Consider the following 24,295-nt stretch of genomic DNA (forward strand, 5'->3'; position numbering starts at 1 on the left):
TTTTTTTTACATAATGGAAGTCAATGGGGTCCATCAACTGTTTGGTTACCTATATTCTTTAAAAAAAAAAGGAAGAAAGAAATGTATACAGGTTTGGAACAACTTCAGGGTGAGTAAATGAGGACAGAAACAATGAGGATAGTTTTTGGGGTGAACTTTCCCTTCAAGAAACTAATTTCTTTCTTTTTTAAGTGTCAGTGTTAATAAAGGGTTCTTGCATCAAATATTATTTAGTTCTTAGAGATTTAGTTTTACGTGACCATATCCACCCTCTCTGACCCTTTAAATTAAACAAATAACCAGAAACGTCCTCTCTTCCTCGTTGATTTGCTGACGTTCCCTTTAACAGCTGGACTGAAATTCCAGAAAAAAATCAACTCAGCCCATCTCAAGTTTCAGAAAGTTTAGCTGACTGTAAAAGGATAAGATAGACATCTAGAAGTCTAAAGGCAATTTTTTCTGCCAATAGTCTCTATAACATGATACAAAATGAGTTTAGCTTGAAGTTGACAGAAAAAAAACAGTTATACTGCATTGCTCACTTGCAGGATTAACATGATAAACAGCTAGTTACAGGGAATCAAATAATATTCAAATGTATAAATGCAGTGTCACTGGCATGTGGATACAATTATTAGCACAGATTAAATAATGGTGTGTGTGTGATTTTAAGGGGATAGAGGAAGGTTTCATCCTTGTGTATAGTGTCAGCCGCTGCTGTCCCTCAGCAACAGAGTCCCTTTGTGCTTGTGCTGACTTACAGTTTTCTGTCGGACATGTTTTACAATGTGTGCGCGTGTCAGAGCTCAATAGCGATTTATTTTCCCTTCATTCTGTGCGTGTATATTACTGAAATAAGTCCTGCTCTTCCTTTTCACTAATGAAGTGAATTCATTCTTATAGAAACTGTTATCCAACACATAAGAAAAAAAAAACATGCTTTGGTAAATCATAATTATTGAGACACTAAGTCATAAGATGTAATGTTGAAATGCAGAAAACAAAAAGTCAAAATTATGAGATTCAAATATAAGACAAAAAGTCAAAATTATAAGATACAAAGTCATAATTACGATACAAGTCATAATGATGTAGTCGAAATCGACAAAAACTATTGAGACAAAAAGTCCAAACTATGAGATAAATAGTCAATTGTAATACAAATATGACAAAAAGTCAAAATTATGAGATACAAAGTTATAATTACGATATAATTCATAATGTATAGCCTATAGAGTCATGATTTCAGCTTTTTATCTCATAACAGTTTTTGTCACAATTTACCAACGCACTTATTTTTTCTTATGTGGCAGAAATGTGTGCAATTACTATTGCTCATATTTAGGGCTAGTGATTTAAACAGACCCGTTTAATTCAACTCATTTAGTTACACCTTGGTGTGAAACTAAATGAACTGATTTTGTGCCAAGGATATGAATGATACCTCAAATCATGCGGCTTTTGAAGAAAAATGTGCCATCGTTTTTCTAAGCAATCGGCAGGTTCAGATCAGTGGACTGGTTTTACATTGTAACAGCTCAGAACACCTTAGCAACACCATAGCAACCACCCACAACAGTGTTGATAGTTCTACACCATATTGTTTATATTCTTCTGAGCACTGTCCACCTCTCGCTCCATCTCTGACCACAGTTTTGTGGCTGCCGGGGAAAGAAAGAAAGAGAGAGAGAGAGAGAGAGAGAGAGAGAGAGTCAGATCTTGGTCATCTGTGCCAACTCTTTTCTCGTTAACAGTTTCTTTGCCTCTTTATTTTTTCCTCGATGCACAGCCCCTTCTGACACTGCCAAGAGCTCTCACGGAGCGCGTTTGTTGTCATTGTCTCACGCCTGTCAAGATTTACTTACACATATCTCACTCGACCACACGCCTGGCTCATCTGGAGCGAAAGGGTAGGGGGTCAAAGGTCACGGAGCTGTCTGCCGTAATTAGCGTCATTCAGATACGTTTACTTCCATACATAGATGTTGGGGACTTTTCTATTGAGACAATGATATTTTCTATCCCTTAAACCCAATACCATGCGTTTCAGACTAAAGTACGTTTACATTTTCAGTAAGACATGAAGATCATTGGCTGGTCCCTCATGTAGGCAATAACTGGTGTATGTGACACATTTAACTCTCTGTATGATTACCTTATCAGCGTGAGATTACGTGGATCTCAGTAACAGGATTAACAGTGTTCACAGTGGCTTTAGGGCGCTACAGCCGATTAGCAGCAATGTGAGCTGTCCAGTGTGACATAGGATTAGGATTATAATCCCGGGATTATCCGTATAGTCTCCACGGGATTATCCGTTCCTCCCACCTTTACCCTCAAAGTCGGCGTGATCTCTTTCAGGTCCTGTGCAGGGCTTCTTAAATGCATCTTTGGTCTGTTCTAAATACTTTCTACAGTTATTATTATTAGATATGGTGCATAAAATGTGTGTGTGTGTGTGTGTGTGTGTGTGTGTGTACTCACTACTGGTCAAATCAGCATATTATAATGATTTCAGAATGATCATGTGACACTGAAGACTGGAGTAATGATGCTGAAAATACAGCTTTTGCCAACACAGGAATAAATTGCATTTGGAAAGATATTCAAATAGAAAACAGTTTTGTTAAAGGAGAACTCGGCAACTCTAGCGAACTCTAGTCACTTCTTCGCTGATTTTCCCTTTTGTTGTCGCATGTTTTCCCCACGAGCTCCCCCTACAGCTGTGGGGCGTATATTTCACAACACGGTCGTAAAAACTCAATTTTGATCGGAGCAAGCCAACTGTATCGTGTGGAGCTATGTCTACTGAGGTGGGTAATCTGGTAATACATCATACATGCGTGTGTGTTTATGTCGAATTGCTGTTAAGCAATTCGTGTTTCGCGCTCGTTCTCGTTCTCGCTTCTCATGAGACTTCCAATTTCCATCTTGCCGGGACGGTAGTCCCCAATTTGCAAGGTTGGTTTTCCGCCTGGGAACGCTGGGGGGAGCGGGGAAAGTCACCAATATCACCAGAACAGGTTGTTTAACCATCCAAATGATTTCTAGACAGTTTTATTAAGTTAACAAAGTTACCAAGTTCTGCTTTAAATTGTAATAATATTTTACAATATTACCATTTTTACTGTATTTTTGATCAAATAAATGCTTTGGTGAGCATAACAGACTTGTTACAGAAACTTTAAAAAATCTTAATTATTAAAGACTTATGTGTGTAAATATATGTACTGCATCATTTATATATATATATATATATATATATATATATATATACACATACATACATACACTACAGGGCTGTAAAATACTTGAATCTGATGAACGTTCTAAGGTGTGCAAAATTATTTTCAGGGAAACGCACGGCTAAAGTAGTTCCAGGCAGGTCTTGACCACATTACAGCTCCATATCACTTCCCAAATGATTTCAGTTATTTCAAAGATCCTCACAGCCCACAGCGACACTGACCAAGCAAATAAATATAGTAAACAACAGGATAAAAACGACATATTATTTCCACTTTTTTCCATGACACAATCACGTTTTATTCTCTTTCTCCCGCTCTCTCTCCCACTCAAACACACACACATACAGTAAGGACACACACTCGCACAGAAACGTGTTGTCAGCGCTGCTCTGACAATAATATCAGTAAAATAGCTTAACAATTTAGAAGATACATGACATTTCTCACAAGCGAGGTAATAACGGCACTGTTTTTGAAGCAGATACATTTACAGTTTCTCTATTCGTAGAGACACTGCTGCCAAACAAAATAGGTAATTCACATGCACTTAATCTCTCTCTCTCTCTCTTTCCAATAACTGCATTATTCTGCTATCAACGGCTCGAGCCTCAGTTACTAGCTCTAAAATGACTCCGTCATGGCTCCGTTTTGGATTGAGCAATGGAGGTTGTGGGATGAGATGCATTAGAAATTAGTCCTGACGCACACAAGAGCGCTTTAAGGGCAAAAACCTGACAAATGTCTTGAAATACATCATCTGAACAATGATTTATGGACTGCAGATGTAAATTAGCCTGTGGCTAACTCTGGTACAATGCATCAAATGGTAACATTTATGTTGGAAATTGTACATGGTCCTTAATAAATAAATAATAATAATAATGTTTTGCAGAGTGGTAACCGTAGTATAAGTGGAATAATTGACTCTGGTCCATTGAATTATTAAAAAATATTGCACACCTGAAGTGTAACTTTGCTTGCTTTTCTAATGATCCATGGCCCCGTCGTCAATAATTCCTTACATTTATAAATTGAAGTAAATTCTAATTTTACTTATTATTCCATCAGACTGCCAAAAGATAATAGATTTTTAAACAAACCTGGACTAAAAATACAAGATAATTTGATGCTATTTGCTGGATAAAATATGCAACGTAGTGGGGTAATGTGAGAATAATTTTAGTGCGTGTAATGTTTACTGTTGCATACTGCATACAATTTCACATACTATTTAAAGTAGGGAGTATAAATTGCTAAGTATACATAAACACTATGCTCATATTGCATTTTAAACATAGCTCATGTGAGACAATGTAGCCTCCAGACCGCCGGTTATTACCGCAAAATAAACAACCACATGTTGATCAGGATCTTGTTTCATCCTGAAGGAGTTTATTTTGGGATAATGTCCAGCTGACTGTATATTAACCTGCATCTTCTTAGCAAATAAAGAACTAAATGGATACGAATATGACGATTGCCCAATCAAAATTAGATATAATCAATAACTACATACTCTGTAAAATGCATTATCTGAGTTTGTGCATGTAAATAAATTTCATTTACAAAGATAAAAGCATTAAAAAAGCACTCCTTTCCTCTCTCTTTCTTCGTTATTCAAGGGCTTTGATAATTGAATTCAGTGTGTTTTCTATCCTTTTTCATAAATACACATCAGAATGAGCTGGGCTTAGATGGAGGGCTCTGTTGCTAGGAAACCATGACCACGACAGACACGAGGTTTGAGCAAACAGTCTGTGGAGGGCTGGTCACATCTGTACCATCGCTTGTGTGTGTGTGCGTGTGTTTTTAAAGAACCCCACGCGCACAACCTCAAAAATGTCTGTAATTATATGCATTTCACCTATAATATGATGCTTCACAAACACAAAATGTGCATGATTTGCTTATTATGGCACTGCAAAGTTAATTTTGTTTGCTTATGTGATATGAGAAGAATTGTATCCCCTAAAATGGAGGGCTTCACGAGTACTGTTTGTGTGTTGCGGTCACCGCGCTAATGAATAATGCATTTCGGTGACCCCTCCCTCTTAATGATTGATGCATTTCCTGTCAGTCAGAGCTTTGATGACTCAGCCTGTTAAGTTCTACGGGAAGTGCAGGGTCCAATTCCAGAGTTCTCTAGAAGCTGAGTCACGCAGCAGTGAAATCTCTCTTTTACAGCGACACACACACACACACACACACACACACACACACACACACACACACACACACACACACACACACACACACACACACAAAAATAGGTCAGGGTCAGGGTGTTCCTGATAAGCTGTCTAACTAACTCTTTCAGGGGCCAATTAAGGTTTAAAGTTTTTAAAACTAATGTGCATGTTCTCCAGTACCAACATGACACTCAGAGTGTTTTGCACTTGAGCAAACCTTTTTTATTTTTTTTTGGGACAGCAAATTGTGGTGTGTGATTTCTTTTTAAATCTTACAGTATACACCCTACAAAAAGTATTATACCATAGTATCAGATGGCAATTTGTAGTTAGGCTAAACATGGCTTCCTCCACTTCGCGCTAGTAATAACTAATGTACTAAAGCTGTGTTGAAAATCTAGAAACACCTTTGGTGTTCCCGGTCAAAAATGACCGACCTTTTAAAAATTGCTTGTAAATCTTTATTATTACCAAATATTGATTCAATTTTTTTGTCAGCTTGTTTTCTTTGAATTAGGACGGGATTTGATTAAACTGATTGATTGTAGGCCTCATTGATCTGAGCTTATGCACCTCAGTATAAAAAAAAAAAAAAGCATCATTTGTGGATAATTTGTTTCACATTCAACAAAATATGGAAAAAATTTGCACTGTTTATCACACTAGTGTGCTTTAATGTTTAACCAGGAAGTTCATTTTGAAATGCTTTTATTTTGTACAAAATGGAAGAAAGTCACACTTGGTGTTCCCGGTCTAAAATGACCGGCCTACAAAAATAGCTTATAATTCTGTCATTATGCTAAATACCCACTACTTACAGTTTGTTCACATATCTTTTTTGGTTTTCTTCTTCTTTTGAGAGGTGATCTAAATATTCCTGGCTTGAAACTTTGAAAATTGTCTATGGATGCTCTGCCCTCCAGGTCTCCATGACTGTCATGTGACTGAAAACTATAAATACCAAGGATTGCAGTCTTTGATATTAGACAACTTGGCCCACTATATAAGCCCTTATCTTTTTATACTTGGTAATACAATGCTTCCTTTGACTGAATGATTAACATGTTCATGTAGCATGTTATTTACATTAAACTCTGGGTGATTCAAAGAATACTACGGTACTACCATGGTACATGTCCAAAAAAAAAAAACTAAAACGTAATGCACTGGTAGATATCCATAAAAATCATGATAGAGCTATGGTAAAGAGCAAGAGAGAGAGAGAAAGAGAGGGGGAGGAGGCAGGATTTAGATGATTGTTATGACACATTAGGACAGTATGTCAGATAAACAGTTTTCTCAGTCTGCTGTTTGTGTTCACGCTCTGTGTGTGTGTGTGTGTGTTAGATCTCAGTGCTGGCTCGTTACTATGGCCTGGTCCAGAAATGAAAACGTCCTCTGTGGATTTACTGCGCCCATGTTTATGCTTTCAAACAGTCATTTATTCTCTAATGAATGCCCAGTGTGTCTGTGTTTTCTGTGCGTGTACATTCCATGAGTGTGCTGCTAACAGCGGTCCGGCCGCGGCAGGGCATTCGCGGTTCTGTCTCCATACATGGTGAGACGAGTTCAGTCCCCTTCTCCAGTGGCTGTCGAGTGTGTTGAGGTGGATTGCATTTGCTTAATGTTATTGTAATCACACATTACTCACACAAGACCACTGAGCACAAGATACATCTATCTGTATTCAATCTGCATCATCACTGTCTGTTTTTAAAAGTTAAAAACTATATATATTTTTTTGGCATATAATAAATGAGGAAGTTGTATTGCATTGTGTTTTTTTATTTTATTATATTGAATTGTCTTGTCTTGTTTTTATTGTGCAGCACATTGGTCAACCTAGGTTGTGATTAATGGTGCTATATAAATAAAATTGACATTGACATTGACATTATCTATCTATCTATCTTAGATAGATAGACAGACAGAATGATAGACAGACAGACAGATGGATAGATACTGTAGACTGACTTTGGTATCTTTACAGCAAAGTTTAAGACAAACACTTTCTCAAACAAAAAAAAGAGTCTTAAATCTGATAGCTGAGAGAAACAATTCAAATATTAAAGAGCTCTCATTAACTTTATGAGTAAACCTAACAGATGGAGTCGTACATTAGTGTCTCAGTGCACTAAACTGACTTTAAAGTTCAGTAGCAGAATAATGTTTAGATTTGATTTTAATAGGTGTTCAGTGTAGTAAAAACCCTGTCAAGAGTGTTGTGTGTTTGCCATTACTTAACGAAATGTAAACAGAGCGAGACACACACAACTAAAAAGACCCTCACCCTTTAGTCTCAGACTCTGGAATGTAAGCTTGGTGTCAAAAATAGCCAAATACAGAGAGAGTGAGTGCGTGCGCACACACACACACACACACGCACGAGTTGATACGGGGTCAGAGATGACGTGAGCTTTAAAAGCCGTGAGTGTGTGCAACATGAGATTGACCCGACCGCCACGATGACTTCTGTATTGAGTTTGGCCGAGCGCTGGGAGCAATATTCCCGAAGCGCTGAGGTCTTCAGACGTACAAGATCAGCTCCTATAAAATGATCCCAGGCAACAAACTCCCTTAAGAAACTTGCGTGCTAACTAAACAAGATAAGAACAACAATCTATTATTCAATATTGTTCTGCAAGAAAAGCCCAGAGGTTCTCAGCTGAAATATGTTCCAGTATCAAAGCATCAAGATATTTTTCCTACAGTTCCTCAAGTTAACAAATAATTCAGGGATTTTAAATGTATGTAGAACATTTTAAAAACATAGCTCAGATAATTTGGATAATTTGGAAGTAATTTGTGAATGATATTCAGTGTGATTTTAGTATTATTTATATAATATTGTAGTATTAAGTATTTAAATGTAAGTTTTCAATTTAATTTTAATTAAAGTTTTAGTAATTTTGTCAATTTTATTAGTTTTTTATATTTATATGTAACTTATTTATTTAAATTTTTGTTTGTTGACAAAGCATTCTAAAATGTTTTTAAATTTTTAATCTAATATTTATATTTTATTTTATTTCAGCTTTATTTCTTTACAAAACACAATTCTTTATTAGTTCGCTTTTAGTTTTACTAACTGATTACACCTCAAATTAACAGTCTCTTTTTACTTTAAGCTAGTAAATAACTATATAGTAACCACTCAAAACACCCAAGGAACTGCAATGCAAAGGCAAGCACAATTCACATTTTCTCTAGGAAAAAAAGGTTCCCATTGTTCTCTAGAAAAAAAGAAGAAAAATAAAGATATAAAAGGTGTGCTATTTGTGTTTTTTCTTCCCTAAGAGTATCAAGCTTGTGGGAGAAAACATATTGAACCTATACTGAAATCATCATAGGCATTGGGTCGATCTGAAAAGAGGGCAGACAGGGACATTCAGCCATGTGTCGCTGATATATAATCATAGATGCCTTCCTTAAAAAAAAAAAAAAAAAGGTGTAAAACCATCTAAGAAAAAAGAAAAACCCCTCTGAATTAGTTGCCATTTGGCATCTCCAGTCAAGAAAATCCAGATTAAATTATTTGCTGCCAAGACTGAGTCCATTAGCTGTAAGAAGACTTTGCTAATGGATTTGCAGACGTCAGTTTTGAAGCTGGTAAAGTCATACATAACAATGCAAAGCTCTTAAAAGGCAATTAACATCAGGATCATGTCAAAAAATGTCTATAATGTTATGCAACATCACTAAAGTAGCGCAACATTCGTCTGAGATTCAGGCTTCCACACCTCGCCATTGAAAACAAATCCCATTAACAACATCTTTTCTCAGCATCTAGCCTTTGTAAATGTATTCTTCTGTTGTCCCCATGTAATCTTGGCCTTGTTCTATTTGATTTATAGAACAAGGGCAGGTTCATGATTGATGGATGAATTCTAAGCTAACCCTGAAAGGTCCTTACAGCCAAATCAATTTAGGTTTAAAGCTGAAGTGTGTCATTTTATTGCGTTCCCACACAGCAACATGAGCTCAACCAATGCTGTGAGTTTGGGGCGGGGCAATCTGTTTGTCCAACCAATGGCAGATGGCGGGAGCGTTCAGGAAACCTGTTTGAAAACAATCATTATTTTAACACGTTTTTGTGATGCTAGCTACACAAAATGACACCTAGAAGTTCTCTAAAAACCATAGACTCACAATTTAAAAAAGCTACATAAAAAAATTATAATACTACATTGTATGATGGTGATATATAATGGCTAATCCTCATTCAAATAGCTGAAATTAAAATAAAAATGTAAGAAAATGTCTGATCTGCAGACCAGCACCAACCTAAGTAACCAAGGGCCAGATTTACTAACAGCTTGCGCCAGTGCAAACACTCTTTTTGCTTTAAAAAAAAAACACTGTCGGGATTTACTACAGACAAGCAGTGAAAAATGAGCAGGGTTGTTTTTGCATATTATTGCATATGCGTTTATAGGAGTTTCCCTTTTTAGATGCAACATTTATGGGAGGAGAGCATTTAAATGAATCATGCAAGGTGATTTACTAAGGTTTGCGCTAGTCAATTTACCAGTATTTGCGCCAGTACCTAACGCCTCCCAAAAAAGCACGTCTTAAACCAGACGTTAATTTGCGCTGCTCTTGGTAGATTGAGTTGGTCATTGTGGAAATGATCTGACTGGGACGGTTCTTTAATGTGCGTGTCGTCAGTGGAACTTTCAACTTCCATTGGTTCTTTTATGGGATTGCGCTCTCACGCTAATTTGCCCAAGTTTCTAATTAATAATGATACTAACAAAATAAATAAATATGCCACTATGTAATTCAGTTCATAGACTAAATGTAGTCTATATAAAATAAACGTACAAAACAGAATTCAACTGATGTGCGGTTGCAGGTGTACAAATATCGGCTATTTTACATCGGCTTTGAACATCCTGTTCAGCATTCAGATTCGTTTTGTCTGACTGAACAAGGTCAAAGGAGTATTCGTTACCAGCAAACAGCGCCATTAAAATGAGAAGAGCCCTCTGGTACATCATATAATTGCACAACTCGAGCCAAAATGGAGAGATACGCGTTAAAGGGGAGTGCTGGTCCTCTCTACTACTGGTTGATCTCAACTTCACCTCTGTCGGATTGAGCTTGTGAGGGCTGTTGGGAAGGCGAAGCATATTTGACTATATTCAGGCAAATGATTTGCATGATATGCAAATACACATCGTTGAGAGCATAGATACTTGAGTTGTGTTGTGTTTCTTGATGACTATGTGTGTGTGTGTGTTCCCGCATAAGTGTGTTTTAGATGCCTAGTCATGTGATACCTGTTCTAATTATATCATCTGAAAGAAGGCCATCCACAGTCTGCTCTAATCATTAAGCTGCGAGCTGCCCTCATAATGCAGTGACACACATAAAAACATATGAAACATCCTTACTATGACTGAAACAGTGATGTACACTATCATTGAAAAGTTTGGAGTCTGTAAGATCTTTTTATGGTTTAATTTAAAGTAAAATTGTGAAATATTATTACAATTTAAAATATTTTTTTCTTTTTTTTAAATATATTTTAAAATGTAATTTATTCAAAAGAGGAAAAAATTACCCCAAATAGTCTATTTGTGATTAAATCAGAATATTCAGTGGGAAATAATGTAGGGCAACTATATATTTTCCCATATTCCTAAATATGAGGTAATGTGATTTTAGCCAGAGTAAAATGTACATGTTTGGCAGTTTCAGATTTGATTGCTCTCTTCTTTTCAATTTCAAAAACATGATGCTTTTTAGCAGTAGTTCAGCAAAATGCAAAGCAAAAATGCGCATTAGGTGTGTAAAAAGTGTATTTAGCTGAGAATCCTGGGAAATGTAGTTTTGTCTGTCGCCTCATAGTATCTATAAATGTGTAGCATTTTCTGGCAAACTTTTCGCTTTTCTTCATGAATAGTAGATAAAATGCATATAAATTAAACTGTACTCAACTTTTACAAATAAATCTCTATGACTTGGAAAGTGGGTCTAAAAAAGAGCTCCCAGTTGTAATTTTGACATTAAATATGATCATTCTGACCAGACAAAACCATTTTCCACTTCAAAATTACAAACACTGATAAGCTGTACACAAGCCAGGGACATTTACATCGGGATAAATGCTCTCTGGCCTCATGAAGTGGTCTTTTCATGGATGAGGAAGCACCTACTTGGTCTGTTTTGACCCACACTTAGATCTTCCTGTTTCTCTGTTCCCGCCAAAAGTTTTGCAGTGGCCATTTCTGCGGACCATATGGCTGGCCTGTTTCTTGTTAGAGATGAGGAAACTGGCCAGTCGGCTCAAACATCTCTCACCCACGTCAGCTTTACTCAAAGCCACTTTTCCACTCTATGATCTTCCATTTCGCTTGAAGCAAAAGTGTAAAACAACACCGAATTCATAGCTGTTCCTCTCTCTCTTTCTCTCTGAAAATCCCTGTTATTTTAACAGGTTCCTTTTTCCTCCACATTAAAGCTCTCCTTTTCTGTCAGTTTTATTTACTTAATTTGTGTCACATTCTCTATCTCTGCCAGTCTGGAGATATTTATACAGGAAGAGATAACAGATCTATCATTCTGTCAGATGGAAGGATGATAGATAAAGCTGAGCAGTGTGTGTGTGTGTGTGTGTGTGTGTGTGTGTGTGTCTGGCAGTCAGCGTCAGCAGCCTCACAGTGTGCTTTTCATCCAGCCAGCATGATCCAACATGGCCAAAAGAGCTGTTACACACACACACACACACACACACACACACATACACGACAATGTTCTTCTGTTCACATCTGCACTGAAACAATTTCTTTAGATCTTTACCTCTCTTTCTCTCTCAAACACACACACACACACACACACACACACACACACACACACACACACACACACACACACACACACACACACACACACACACACACACACACACACACACACACACACACACACACACACACACACACACACACGCGGCCAGCGTTAGAGTCACGGCTCTCACAGGCCTTTTTTCACAGTAAATCTTCACACGATTCGTCTGTTTTTACTCAACCTCCTTTAGAAAACAGTACTGTGGCTTCTAGCTGTGAGGTATGACAACATATATTTTTAATTGTAACAAATGATCTTGTCCTTTAGTTTGAATTTGCAAAGGTTAATGCAATGAGATTAATGTAATGAATTACTCAAAAGCAACTGGAAATCTATTTAATACCGTATATATAATTTTTCTTTTACTTATCCAGAAAAATCATTACATATACCATGACTGTGCTGTAAAATGATAATAGTAATGATAATAATAATCATTAATATATATACTTATTAAATACTATAACTATCATATAACAATATAATAACAATATAATAATATTGTAAGAAATATATTTAATATATATATATATAAAAAAAAAAAAAATACACTAACATTTAAAAGTTTGGGATCAGTAAGGATTTAGGAGTTTGGGATATTTTTATTCAGCAAGGACTCGTGGATCAAAAGTGACAGTAATATATAATGTTTATAGTTTAGATAGTTTATAATGTTACAAAATATTTTTCTTTCAAATAAACCTATCACATTTATACAAAAATATTAGGCAGCACAACTGTTTTCAACATTGATGAGCAGCAAATCAGCATTTAGAATGATTTCTGAAGGATCATGTAATAATGAAGACTGGAGTAATGATGCTTTGCATTCACAAGAATAAGTTATATTTTAAAATGTATTAAAACAGGTATTTTAGAAAAACATAAAAATTAATGGTATTACCAACCATACCATACCACAGTACTTTTTTGTAAATGCTGTATATTTATTGAAAGTGTCTCTACTACTGGATGTGTCTAACATAAACAAATATATTGGTTGGTGTGTGTGTGGAGGGGAACACCTGAAACATTGCCACAGTTTCCCAGCAGACCCGAGATTTAGCTTGAACCCCCCTGCCAGTGTGTGTGTGTGCGCGTATTTGCTTTTCTCCTGCCGTGTAAAAATAGATGGAAAATTACAAAGTGGCATTCCCTACTGCTCTGGAAGGAAGTGGTCATGCACACACGCACGCACACACACACACACACACACACACACACACACACACACACACACACACACACACACACACACACACACACACACACACACACACACACACACACACACACACACACACACACACACACACACACACACACACACACACACACACACACACACACACACACACACACACACACACACACACACACACACACACACAGAGAGTACATGGAGTTGTTTGAAAAGTCCAGGTGATACAAATGAACAGCTAATAAACTCATAACTTATGTTTTTAATATTTCAGCATATTTAGACATTTTAATAATTTATCACATGTGGTCTTTTTAATATTTAAATATATTTAGTTACATCAATAATTTAGTAGCTCCACATTAAGCCAAACACTGGACGATATGAACCAGAGTAATGGATTGGTGGAACTTCACAGAAGCTCATTCTGGACAGATGTAACATAGCTCATAATTCATTTATCAAAGCTTAAGCTCTAAACATTACTGGAAAAACCTTTTAGACATCCTTGTTAAGACAAGTTTACTTTTATTTCCACTCATATGTTGGGAATTAAATTAATTAAATTAATTTAATTATGCACTATATATATTTACTATATATGTATCTATATACTAAAAATGATTATATAAAATTGTATTAATTACATAAAATAAAACGAGTAAACTTGAGCACGTTTAGTTTTTTTGCCAGTACTTAAAATAACAATCATCCAGCGCTTCAAACATCTCGTCGTAACAGAATTACGTCTTCCTTCTTTAAACACCAAACCGTAGATTCATCTAAATGGCAGAAAGTTGTGAGAACCCGAGTTTCTTCTGCTAGGCATTACAGACTTTTCAGTCTCTGTTGACTCAGACTTTCGGAGAGGGCCGATCTTGGGGTCCGCACTGATGGATGTGATTTTTGGTGTTATTAGAGGGAAAAGCGGAGGGCTCATGGACGAGGATCAGATCTCTGTGGAGTTAGCAGTTGGTATCAGCCTGTTCATCATTGAGGATTTTGTTCTGGAGAGAGCAAATACTCCGTTCAGAACATGGGACATGAAATGGGAATGACGGAAACGCATGCACGAACGGCCTCTCTCTCTCTATATATATATTTCTCATATTTTTGGGATTTGTACTAATACCAGTGGCTTTTTGCTGAATACTCAAAGGGTTTAAAAATACAATATAGCCATATAATTATCAAAATGAAATGAAAACCATTATCGTGAACACCAGATCTCCAAAACCTTTTGGAGTTTTGAGAGCTTAATGTTGTCTTGCTCGTCCAGGCTCGGGTGCTGGTGGTTTTAGAGTACATAAGCTGTGCTGAGTGTCTCTTTGACTCTGACCAAATGAGGAACTGAACTGAAAAACTGCAGAAAAGAGCAGCGCTGAGCAGAAACGCTCGAGCACCATCTCACCAGGGTAATTCCACACATAAGACCTCATCCTCAGTCTTGTCCAAACATAAGAGATTCAGTGTGTCATTAAAAGGCAGCAAAGCACAGAATAATCAGTTTGTGTTTAGTCTTCTCCTCTCAGAGACCTGGATTTGGACATTTGTTGAAATGTTTTGCAACTTTGAGAGTTTGCAGGAACTTCTATGCAAAATGCTGAGGATTCCAGTCATATAAAGGTCAAGAAAATGCTCTTTTACTCTACATAAGACTTGTGGTCTTTAAGTGACAATGATCATCACAGTTTCAATCACGCCAACAACATTGGCGTGTTGCTCCTCCCATAAGTCTTGTGGCCTAGACCAGTAGTTATCAACTGGTTTGGCAATAGACCTTATTCAGAGCAGAGGCATGACAGGTATGAAAGTGAGGCTGTGAGGGATAGACCATGTTTTCAATGGCACCCGCTGTAAAAAGCTGTATAAAGCTCCTAATCATTTTCCACAGCTCATGTTGTCTGGAGTTTTTTTTTTTTGTCTACTGAAACTTCTTGGAAAGATATTTTTGCAGTTTTAAATCCAAAAACACATTAAATAACAGCAAAACCCACTGAAAAGATGTATGTCTATCTCTCACAGCCTCGCTTTCATTGCCGTTAAAAATCAAAGATGGCGCTGCTGTGAATAAGGTCTATGGGGCCCACATTTTCCAATGGTCATTAAGCCGCGACCCAAATTTTGGGGAATTTGAACCAAGCCAATTTATTACTCAAAAATGGTTAACACACATGAGTACCGTCCCACTTTACTTAACACATAAATTGTATGAATTTCACTAACACTGATAAATAAAAAGTATTACACGGTAAAGCTATTAAATAGCAGTCCCAAACTAGTTAGTAAGTTGGTATGAGCCACCACAGTCATCAAAAATATAGAATTGGTGATATTTTGGGTTAAGGTTACAGAAACAAACTGTTTATAAAACATATGGAGACTGATACTGATGAATAGAATGAACATCATACCAGCATGCAAATCCTTCCAAGCTAACACATGACATACTGTACTACTTAGGTAATTTATTGGGAATTTTGGTATTTGACAACATAACTACATTGCTGTATGCTCTTAATTTTGACTGCAAAAATGTGTTCTGTGTGAACTGGTCCTAACAAGTTATGTGTTAATGACACTGACATATAGCCTGATCATCTCATCTGACAGCAGATACAGAATCACCTTTTTTTTTTTTTTTTATGTGTAAAATAAAGCTTGTGGTAAACATAACTAGACGATACTTTGACGTCTTGTTCTACAACAATTACCCATAGCGAAAACGTGAATTTTGAAGCAGTTATGTTCATTTTTGAAAACGTACATTTTTGATAAGTAACTAAATAAGACAGTTTGGAGTGTGTGTGTGTCTGCAGTGTATGTCGTAGAACAAAATGTCAAAGTATCATCAAGTTGTGATTACCACAGGCTTTATTTTACTTATAAATTGAAAAACCCCATTGGAAAATCTCGAAGGAATTAGACTTCCCGGTTTCTGCACCATTCTATGGAAATGGAAATGGAAATGGCAAAAAGATGTTTTCTGGCAGAAGAGCAGAGTGTTTACAGAAGAGTCAGAAGAAAACAGCTTTCACATGTCTTTGTCAAAATGAAAGTCTCGCATCAGAAAAAATTAACCACTCAAAACGGTCTTGCAAACCATCAGAGAAACACTCGTCTAGACTACTATTTTAAAAGAAATTCCTATATAAAAATTCACTGTGCTTTACAGTACAGTTGATTTGCATTTTTATAAACTGTGTGGAATGCTCATGTTAGCATCCAAGTAGGAAGAAGGAATTTATGACTAAAGCCTCAGCCGTGTCACTCTAAGGTAAAACACTGGCCCATTTATACAGCCAGATAATATGGAAACTAATCTTGCTTATTTTCATGCTCATAAAAGTGCTATTTGACTAGTAAAATGAATAAATTAGTAAAACTTGGCAAAAATGTATAATCAATGAATGAATAACTTTGAATATTTGCATCTTTAAAAACAAAAACTGCTAAACTAGCGGTTCTAGTCTACTAGCAGTGAGAGTTCTAGTCTAGCTAGCAACACTTTCCAGTCTCACTTCTCTTCCTGTCCTCTCTCTATCATGGTAAAAAGAAAAAAATATAATCATGTAAACAAAAGTGTGAGAGTTCTAGTTTAGCTCGCAACAATTTCTAGTCCTGCCTCTCGTCATCTTTTCCTGTCCTTTCTTTTAAAGTTACAAAATAAAATGTGTCAAAGGTCAAAAATAAAAAAATATAGTTAAATAAATATAATAAAACCATACAAATAAAACAAAAACATAATACATAATGAGAAAATAATAAATATAATCTATATTATAAAATATAATTCTATTCTAGCTTGGTACATTTTTCCAGTATGGGCTCTCCATCTTTTTCTCTCCTTTCTCTATCATGATTATTTAAAAAAAATCTTTAAAAAAAAAAAAGATAAAAATTATAAATAATAAATATAATCATGTGACCAAAAGTGGGCATACTCCGTTAAGAAAGAACAGAAAGGCTTCAAGATTTCAGATTTCAACCAGAATAATAAAAAATTTAAAATTATCAGCATATCTATATACCTAAAATACATGTAAACGGCAGTGACGTTCTGACTGTGCACACTAGAGTTGGAAGTCTGAGGCGTTTCTTACCTTCAGTGAATCAAAGCACGCAATGACTCGCCCGTTCTCCACCTGGCAGCTCTTGGCAGGATGCGCAAACTTGCACTCAGCATCGGAGCGTGAGCACGTTCCCCGCTGAAACTCTCGACACACCTCCAGCGTCAGCCATTTCGTGTCCCGCATGTGAGCCATATTCATCGCCATCTCGCTTTAGCGGCAAGCAAACTTCAATTCCTTAAAATCCCAAAGTGCCTTGGGTGTGCTTTGTGTTTTTCTCAAAAGCAGTTTGTCCTTTTTACTAATGTTCTCTTTCTTAGATCATTAAGCTCCTCTTTCCTCGTGGATACACGCCAGGCCAAAGCAGAAAGAACCAAAAAAAAAAAAAAGTTGCTTCGAGGAAAAACTGAACTGCAGTAATGGATCCCAAAGCAAAAATCCTTGACTCTGATTGGCTGATTCAATAGTGCCCACTTCAGCTCTGTCAGGTAGGGGTCGTTCGGGGTCACAGGGATTGTGGGGTTGTGCGGGCAGTCTTTCACTGATGTGGGCAGCAAGCAGGCAGGAAAGCTGAGGCTGGTACTATAAGCAGCTCCAAGCAGCGGCAGACGCAAGAGAGGGCACGATACTCAGTACCCACCTGCAACAGAGGAAAAGAGGGGGAAAACAGCTTTATACCATCTTCCTGGGGGCTCTGCAGCAAACATTTTCATAATTCGAGTGTGTGATTCGATTATTTCACTGGGAAACGAACCGAATAGGCACTTTCGACAATCTGAAATCTTCGTCTTCAAAATATTTCTCACAAATTGTTGATAAGTGTTGGACATGCAAAAACAACATGTTAGCTTGCAGTCCATTGTTATCCAGTATGTATGCATTTTTTTTTTTTACAATTTAAATTCATTTATTCATTTATTAAAGTTTATATATTACAATCTGAAACTGAGTTTATTTCTTCTGGTTTCTAATATACAAATTAAGAAAAATCCTAATAAAGTTACAAATTGAACGCATAAATACAAATAAATATCTAATGAATATTAAGTTCTCAGGAAAAGGTGCAAAAAAAGAACGGTCCTCATTTATTTATTTATTTTAAATAAATGTATGGCAAATTTCACCTTAAAACTGTGAAAAAAACTATCTATCTATCTATCTATCTATCTATCTATCTATCTGTCTGTCTGTCTGTCTGTCTGATTATATCAATCCATCCGTCCATCCATCCGTCCGTCCATCCATCCATCCATCCATCCATCCATCCATCCATCCATCCGTATTGCAAATAAAAAAATCAAAGCTAATATCATTTAATTTTTATTTATTTTTAATCATCTTAGGGGACGCAAAAAGTTCCCTTAACTGAAGAATCACCCATATAGTGTATAATACGTACTATTTTTTTAAAAATAGGATGTGATATGGAATGCATTATGCAACAATAACCATTTCAAATTAGCATGCTACATTCTCATCACATGAGCTCCTCATCACGAGGCCATCATATGACCCCTGTTTATTTCCTCTGTCCCGTTATCATCTCAGAAATAAACATATTGTGCATTTTTCATCCAGTTTCATGTAAAAATAGATCCAGTATTCATGGAATGCCAAGTTGGGTGCATTACATTACTGCATACACTGCATATTTTGGCAGATGCAGCAGAAGTAGATTATCCAGGTATTCCACGCATACGGAAAATGCACATTCTGAAAATTCACTGCAAGGAATTGTACCAATTAGGACAGACAGCATGAGAAGAATTGGGACGCAGCCCATCTTCCACTTTATCTCACTGCCTCTCTGTGTTTCTCACTCGATCTCTATTAGACTCTCACCAGCTGCATAAATCCTTCACACCCCTAAAAATGCCAGAAATGCACTGAAGTCTGCAGAATACTGTTAGTCAGAGCAAATAAAACATTGTCACTCACATTCCTGGACTGACACACATACACACACTGGTCTCTGTCTTATACAAACACACACACACACACACACACACACACACACACGGGACACATACAAAGCAACCCTTCAGAATTTTAAGTTTCAGTCCAGGTTGAGGAAAACTGAACCAAATAGCACATCACAGCTACAGCTAAAGAGCTGTGACGTATCATTTAACAGAGAACGAGAAGTTGGAAAGTGAACGGCGAGGTCATTTCCTGTTCTCTAAAGTATTGCGCGACTCGCAGTGAGCCAATCACAGGCAGAGATGTAGCAATGGTCCGGACGCATGCCAGTTGAGAGCAGCAGCTCAGTCTGAGAGAGGGTGAGAAGCGACACCTTTACAAAAATCTACCATCATTTCAACTTGAATGACATAGTTATTCCATTTATTGTTAATAAAACCATGCAAGATTGGTATTAGCTACCAGTTCCGTAGAAACAAGAAAAGAAAATGACTACATTTTAAAAAATGTGTAACTAGAGACCAGAATAACAGAGACTTGAGAGTGGCCTCTTTTAACTTGGGCCAGTAAGTAACCACCTAGCAACCAATCAGAATACCTTAGCAACCATCCACAACAAGTGCTAAAAACCTCTCTGAACAGGGTCTGCATGTGCAAGCGCCACTCACTTCAAAAAAATGGATAAATATAGTAATTTATTAGTGTTTTCCAGTAGTAAACAAACAAACAAATAAATACATATTTATAATTCAATAATATGATATATTATAAATAAATAAAAAACAAGGTAAACAAATAATAAAATAATAATTTAACTTAAATATACGTTTATAATTCTATAATATATTCGAATAAATAAATAAATATTAAAATTAATTAAATATATTTAAAATTCTATAATATATTATAAACAAACAAACAAACAAACATGGTATACTACAAAATCCATTAACATGTTTACTGACATATCGCTTGAGACTTAGTGAAATAAAAAATATAATTAAACTTTATTTGGAGAATTTATTTATTGCACAATGCACATTTCTTAATATTAAGCCTGAAATGTGTTTTAATATCACTATTAGTAAGGATAGTATGATCACTGTATAATATCAGTCTTTAAATGCAAGATATTTAAAGTCCATTTTAGCACTTAAGTATATCTTTAGTTGAACCTCAGCACTACATTTCTGGAAACCTAAAGTGTAGTAAGTACAAAATTAGTTTAATTTAGCAGATTTTAAGTTTATCAATTTAATATAACAAAAGTACAACTGCAGAGTATTTATATTAAGCACAGTACATACCTATGTAAATGTATTTGTAGTATATTTACTTAGCATAAAATAAATGTATTTCAAATATTACTATTTTATCAGAAATATGGTTACCATGGTACATTTTTGTAAGAGCACTGGTATGCTACCTTGGATCAAGTACATTATAAAAACAAACACACATACATACACACAAAACACAGCCCTGTTTATGGAATGACATATTGTAATCCGATAAGATTTCAGTGTGGAAGCAAACTGGATCCTGGGAACACTGAATACTCAAAATAGGCTGAATGATTTTGTGAAATGAAAAGTAAGCGATCGCGCTGCTAGATAATGTGAATTCATGAGCCTTGCAGCGTGATCCTGATCTTGCATTAAACAGGCTCATGCCTGCGTTATCTGTGTTTACTGAGAAGAGGAATAATCGCCATGACAATTAAAGAAAATTCATGCTCAGACTTGGATCCCACTTTAAGATCCTAGTCTTCACTTGATCATAACGATGCTGTTTCTTTGGTCCAACTTTTCTTTTTTGGTTAAATGATTTGGCTATTAAGTCACCGTCCATCTCCCACAATCCTTTGCGGTGGAATAACAGAATTCTTAGAAGTTGCTGCAAGGTCAAACAAGGAGAGAAAATAAGAACGAGAGAGAGAGAGAGAGAGAGAGAGAGAGAGAGAGAGAGAGAGAGAGAGAGAGAGAGAGAGAGAGAGAGAGAATGATCTGGAAGTATGCCAATCAAAGCCCATTAAAAAGTCAAACATTTTTGCCACTGGGAGGAGAGCTGGATGTTATGTTCTCTTTTAACAAGTGGAAACTATTTCAATGATTCACATGAATGAGATATTAAATGTTTCATTCTTTTTGCACTTAGGCTCATGGCTTTATTTACGTCTGTACTGATGTCTAATATGCTCCTGCTGGTGAAAAATGCCTGATTGAACATTTTTATTTCCAGTGGCTCTGTTTGTTATTTGGCAGCAGTGCGATATTAAAGGACTGATTTTTAAATGGAGGAATTATAATTAAAGGTTAAAATCAGTCTGAGTTTAGTCTGTTAAGGAAACAAAAACAAACTCTCCCTGCATAGATCTTTGACTCCTCAAATATGCATCATATTAATATTGAAACAGCAGTTTTTTATGAGCCTGGTTCACATTTGTAAACATAACAGCTAATACCTAAGTATATGGGAAACTGTTACCGTTTAAGGATCTAAAAGTATGATGACCTGCACCAACACTTTTATAAACAGAACCATATACTGTAGGAACTAAAAACTAGAAACAAGAAGGATTTTTACAGTATGATGTCATAGAACCTGAAAGTTCCACAAAGAACTCTAGTTCTTTAGAAAACCATAATATGAACTTGAAGAACACGGAAACCAATCAGCTGATCTAAAGAACTTGATGAATGTAACATCAAGAACTTCTACAAATCTCTAAAGAACCATATACAACCAAAAATGCCAAGAAATACAAAATATTCAGCTTTTTCACTAAATTAAGGTTGTGTTGAACCTAATGTGATGCACATCACCTTTATTTTTATGACCAAACCTTACAAATAAACATTCAAAAACAAACCTGTATGTTTATTTCAGAAAAATCCCCAAACCACATAACTACAACCTTAAAGTAGCCTACAGCTCATTTTTCAGAACCTATTAGACTCCACCACAATCTGAGATATAGAATGAATCTTTATGATGTCGCTCTGCAATTCAGAACTCAAATGCTTCTGATCTGGAATCAGGCAAGATGTGAACGCTCTAAAATACTGATTATATTTACTCCAAATTCAGCAGAACCCAAATCAGCATTTTTTCCATGCATGAAGGAACTGGCCTGGATCTGGGTGGAGTGCTCGATCAGAAAGGTGTGCGGGCAGCAGAGATGGTTATCTAAACCACAGCATTACATCGTTTGACTCAGACGTGTGTAGGTGATGATTGCCATGTTGGAAAGGGTTGAAAATAGTATCATCACCATGGTTACACAGCACAAAGCCCTTCTACCCAGTAACTCAGAGAAACATGCACGGTTTATAAACCCTCAAACGTTCTGCAAAGCTGTGAGAATCGAAAAGGTCGAAGGTTAATGGTTTTCAATATATTATTTATTAACTATTCAAATGACAATGGTTCAGTACGGTAAGACTTCGAGTTTTATTAAAACACAAGTATTTTTCTACAACGCCCTCTAGATGTTAAGCGCATAAACATCTTGATACATTCAACATGCAGTCGTCATCAGACATATTTCATTAGTGGCATTAAAGACAGCAGGCATCATTAGCATGCAAAAACACAAAGCATTCCTTGGCAAATGAAAGTCTAGCATCTGAAAACCACAGAAAAGCAAAGACAAAAAGCAAGAAAACCCTAGGATAAGATGTGAGATGGCGCCAACAACCAGATGTGCTACGATACCTAACGCAGGTGCAATATGTTTATCGTCGCAACAGTCGCAATAGGGTAACAACTTATTTTAAGGTGACGTCGTTACACTTTACTACATGTAATTACTATAGTAATAACAGCAAATTATGCATATTTACAAGTAACTAACCCTAAACCAAACCCTAACCGTTAACTTTATAGTAAGTACATGCAGTTAATTCGTTTTACGCAGTACTTATTTGAGTAAGTACTATGTAACTATGTCACCTTAAATAAAGTGTAACCTATAATAGCTAGCATTAAACCACTTACAAAAAATATTTCTGCATCCATGATTACTCACGGTTTACTAATGCAGAATTCTGCTAAAAAAAGATTTAGAGCTAGTCTGAACAGAATCTGAAGTGAATTACAGAGAACTAAAGTGAAGTGTGCTTCCCTATAAAGTCTCCAGCATGTGCTTATTTTCTTGACACTTTCACTTTCTCAACTACAGCGTGCCGTCGACAAAACCCAAAGACTTGGCGCCAGACCACCCCCGACAGATTATTTGTTTATTTTCCTTCCTCCCCCTCCAAAAAAAACCATGATCTTCAAACAACTGAAACAATGGCTTTAATCACACACACCCTTCTCAGCGACGATATTCTTTTCTCATTTTCTGATTTTTAACAGTCTGCAGCACGATGAAACAATAACCCGCCTATGAAGTGCCCTAAAAGTCAGCATAACCTGTTCTTAAGCAATCTTTTCTTACATGTTTACGTTTCCCTTTAGCGCAGGAAAACCACCGCGAGCAGCCGACGCGCAGACTTGCGAGAGCTCGAATCCATATGTTTCTCTCTGCAGTGAGAGCGTGTTCAGCGTTTACTTACATGACTGCATGGAAGAGTGACGCACTCAGACAGAAGTGAAAACCTGCGTCAACATCTCTCTCCCCTCTCTTTTCCCTCTCGCAGACAGTTACGCTCTCGCACACACGCCCCTGTGCAGTCCCAGGGTGCCTGACTGGGTCCTACCGCTCTGAAATCTAGCACGAGCCATATTAGGAAACAGCAGTTAAACATGTCACACGTAATTTACATGTGAGGGGAGTGGAAAGAAGCTCTCGGGCTCTTACGACAGAGC

General features: G+C 36.6%; 1 protein-coding gene across 35 annotated transcripts in view; it reads right to left on the reverse strand.

Annotated features, from left to right (window-relative positions):
* mbnl1 (muscleblind-like splicing regulator 1) overlaps positions 1 to 24,295 on the reverse strand; it is a 57,527-nt gene that overhangs the window by 19,580 nt on the left and 13,652 nt on the right. For 21 of the 35 annotated variants that reach the window (XM_084411614.1, XM_084411609.1, XM_084411593.1 and 18 more), the window contains exon 2: positions 17,594 to 18,200. In XM_084411614.1, the coding sequence (XP_084267740.1) occupies positions 17,594 to 17,767 (174 nt within the window). In that variant the 5' untranslated portion in view covers positions 17,768 to 18,200. Of the gene's footprint in view, positions 1 to 17,593; positions 18,201 to 23,924; positions 24,225 to 24,295 lie in introns of those variants that run through there. The other 14 variants (XM_084411612.1, XM_084411602.1, XM_084411591.1 and 11 more) reach the window with 4 other exon arrangements.

Source organism: Rutilus rutilus (genome assembly GCF_951802725.1).
Source record: "Rutilus rutilus genome assembly, chromosome: 6".
NCBI classification, from domain to species: Eukaryota; Metazoa; Chordata; class Actinopteri; order Cypriniformes; family Leuciscidae; genus Rutilus; species Rutilus rutilus.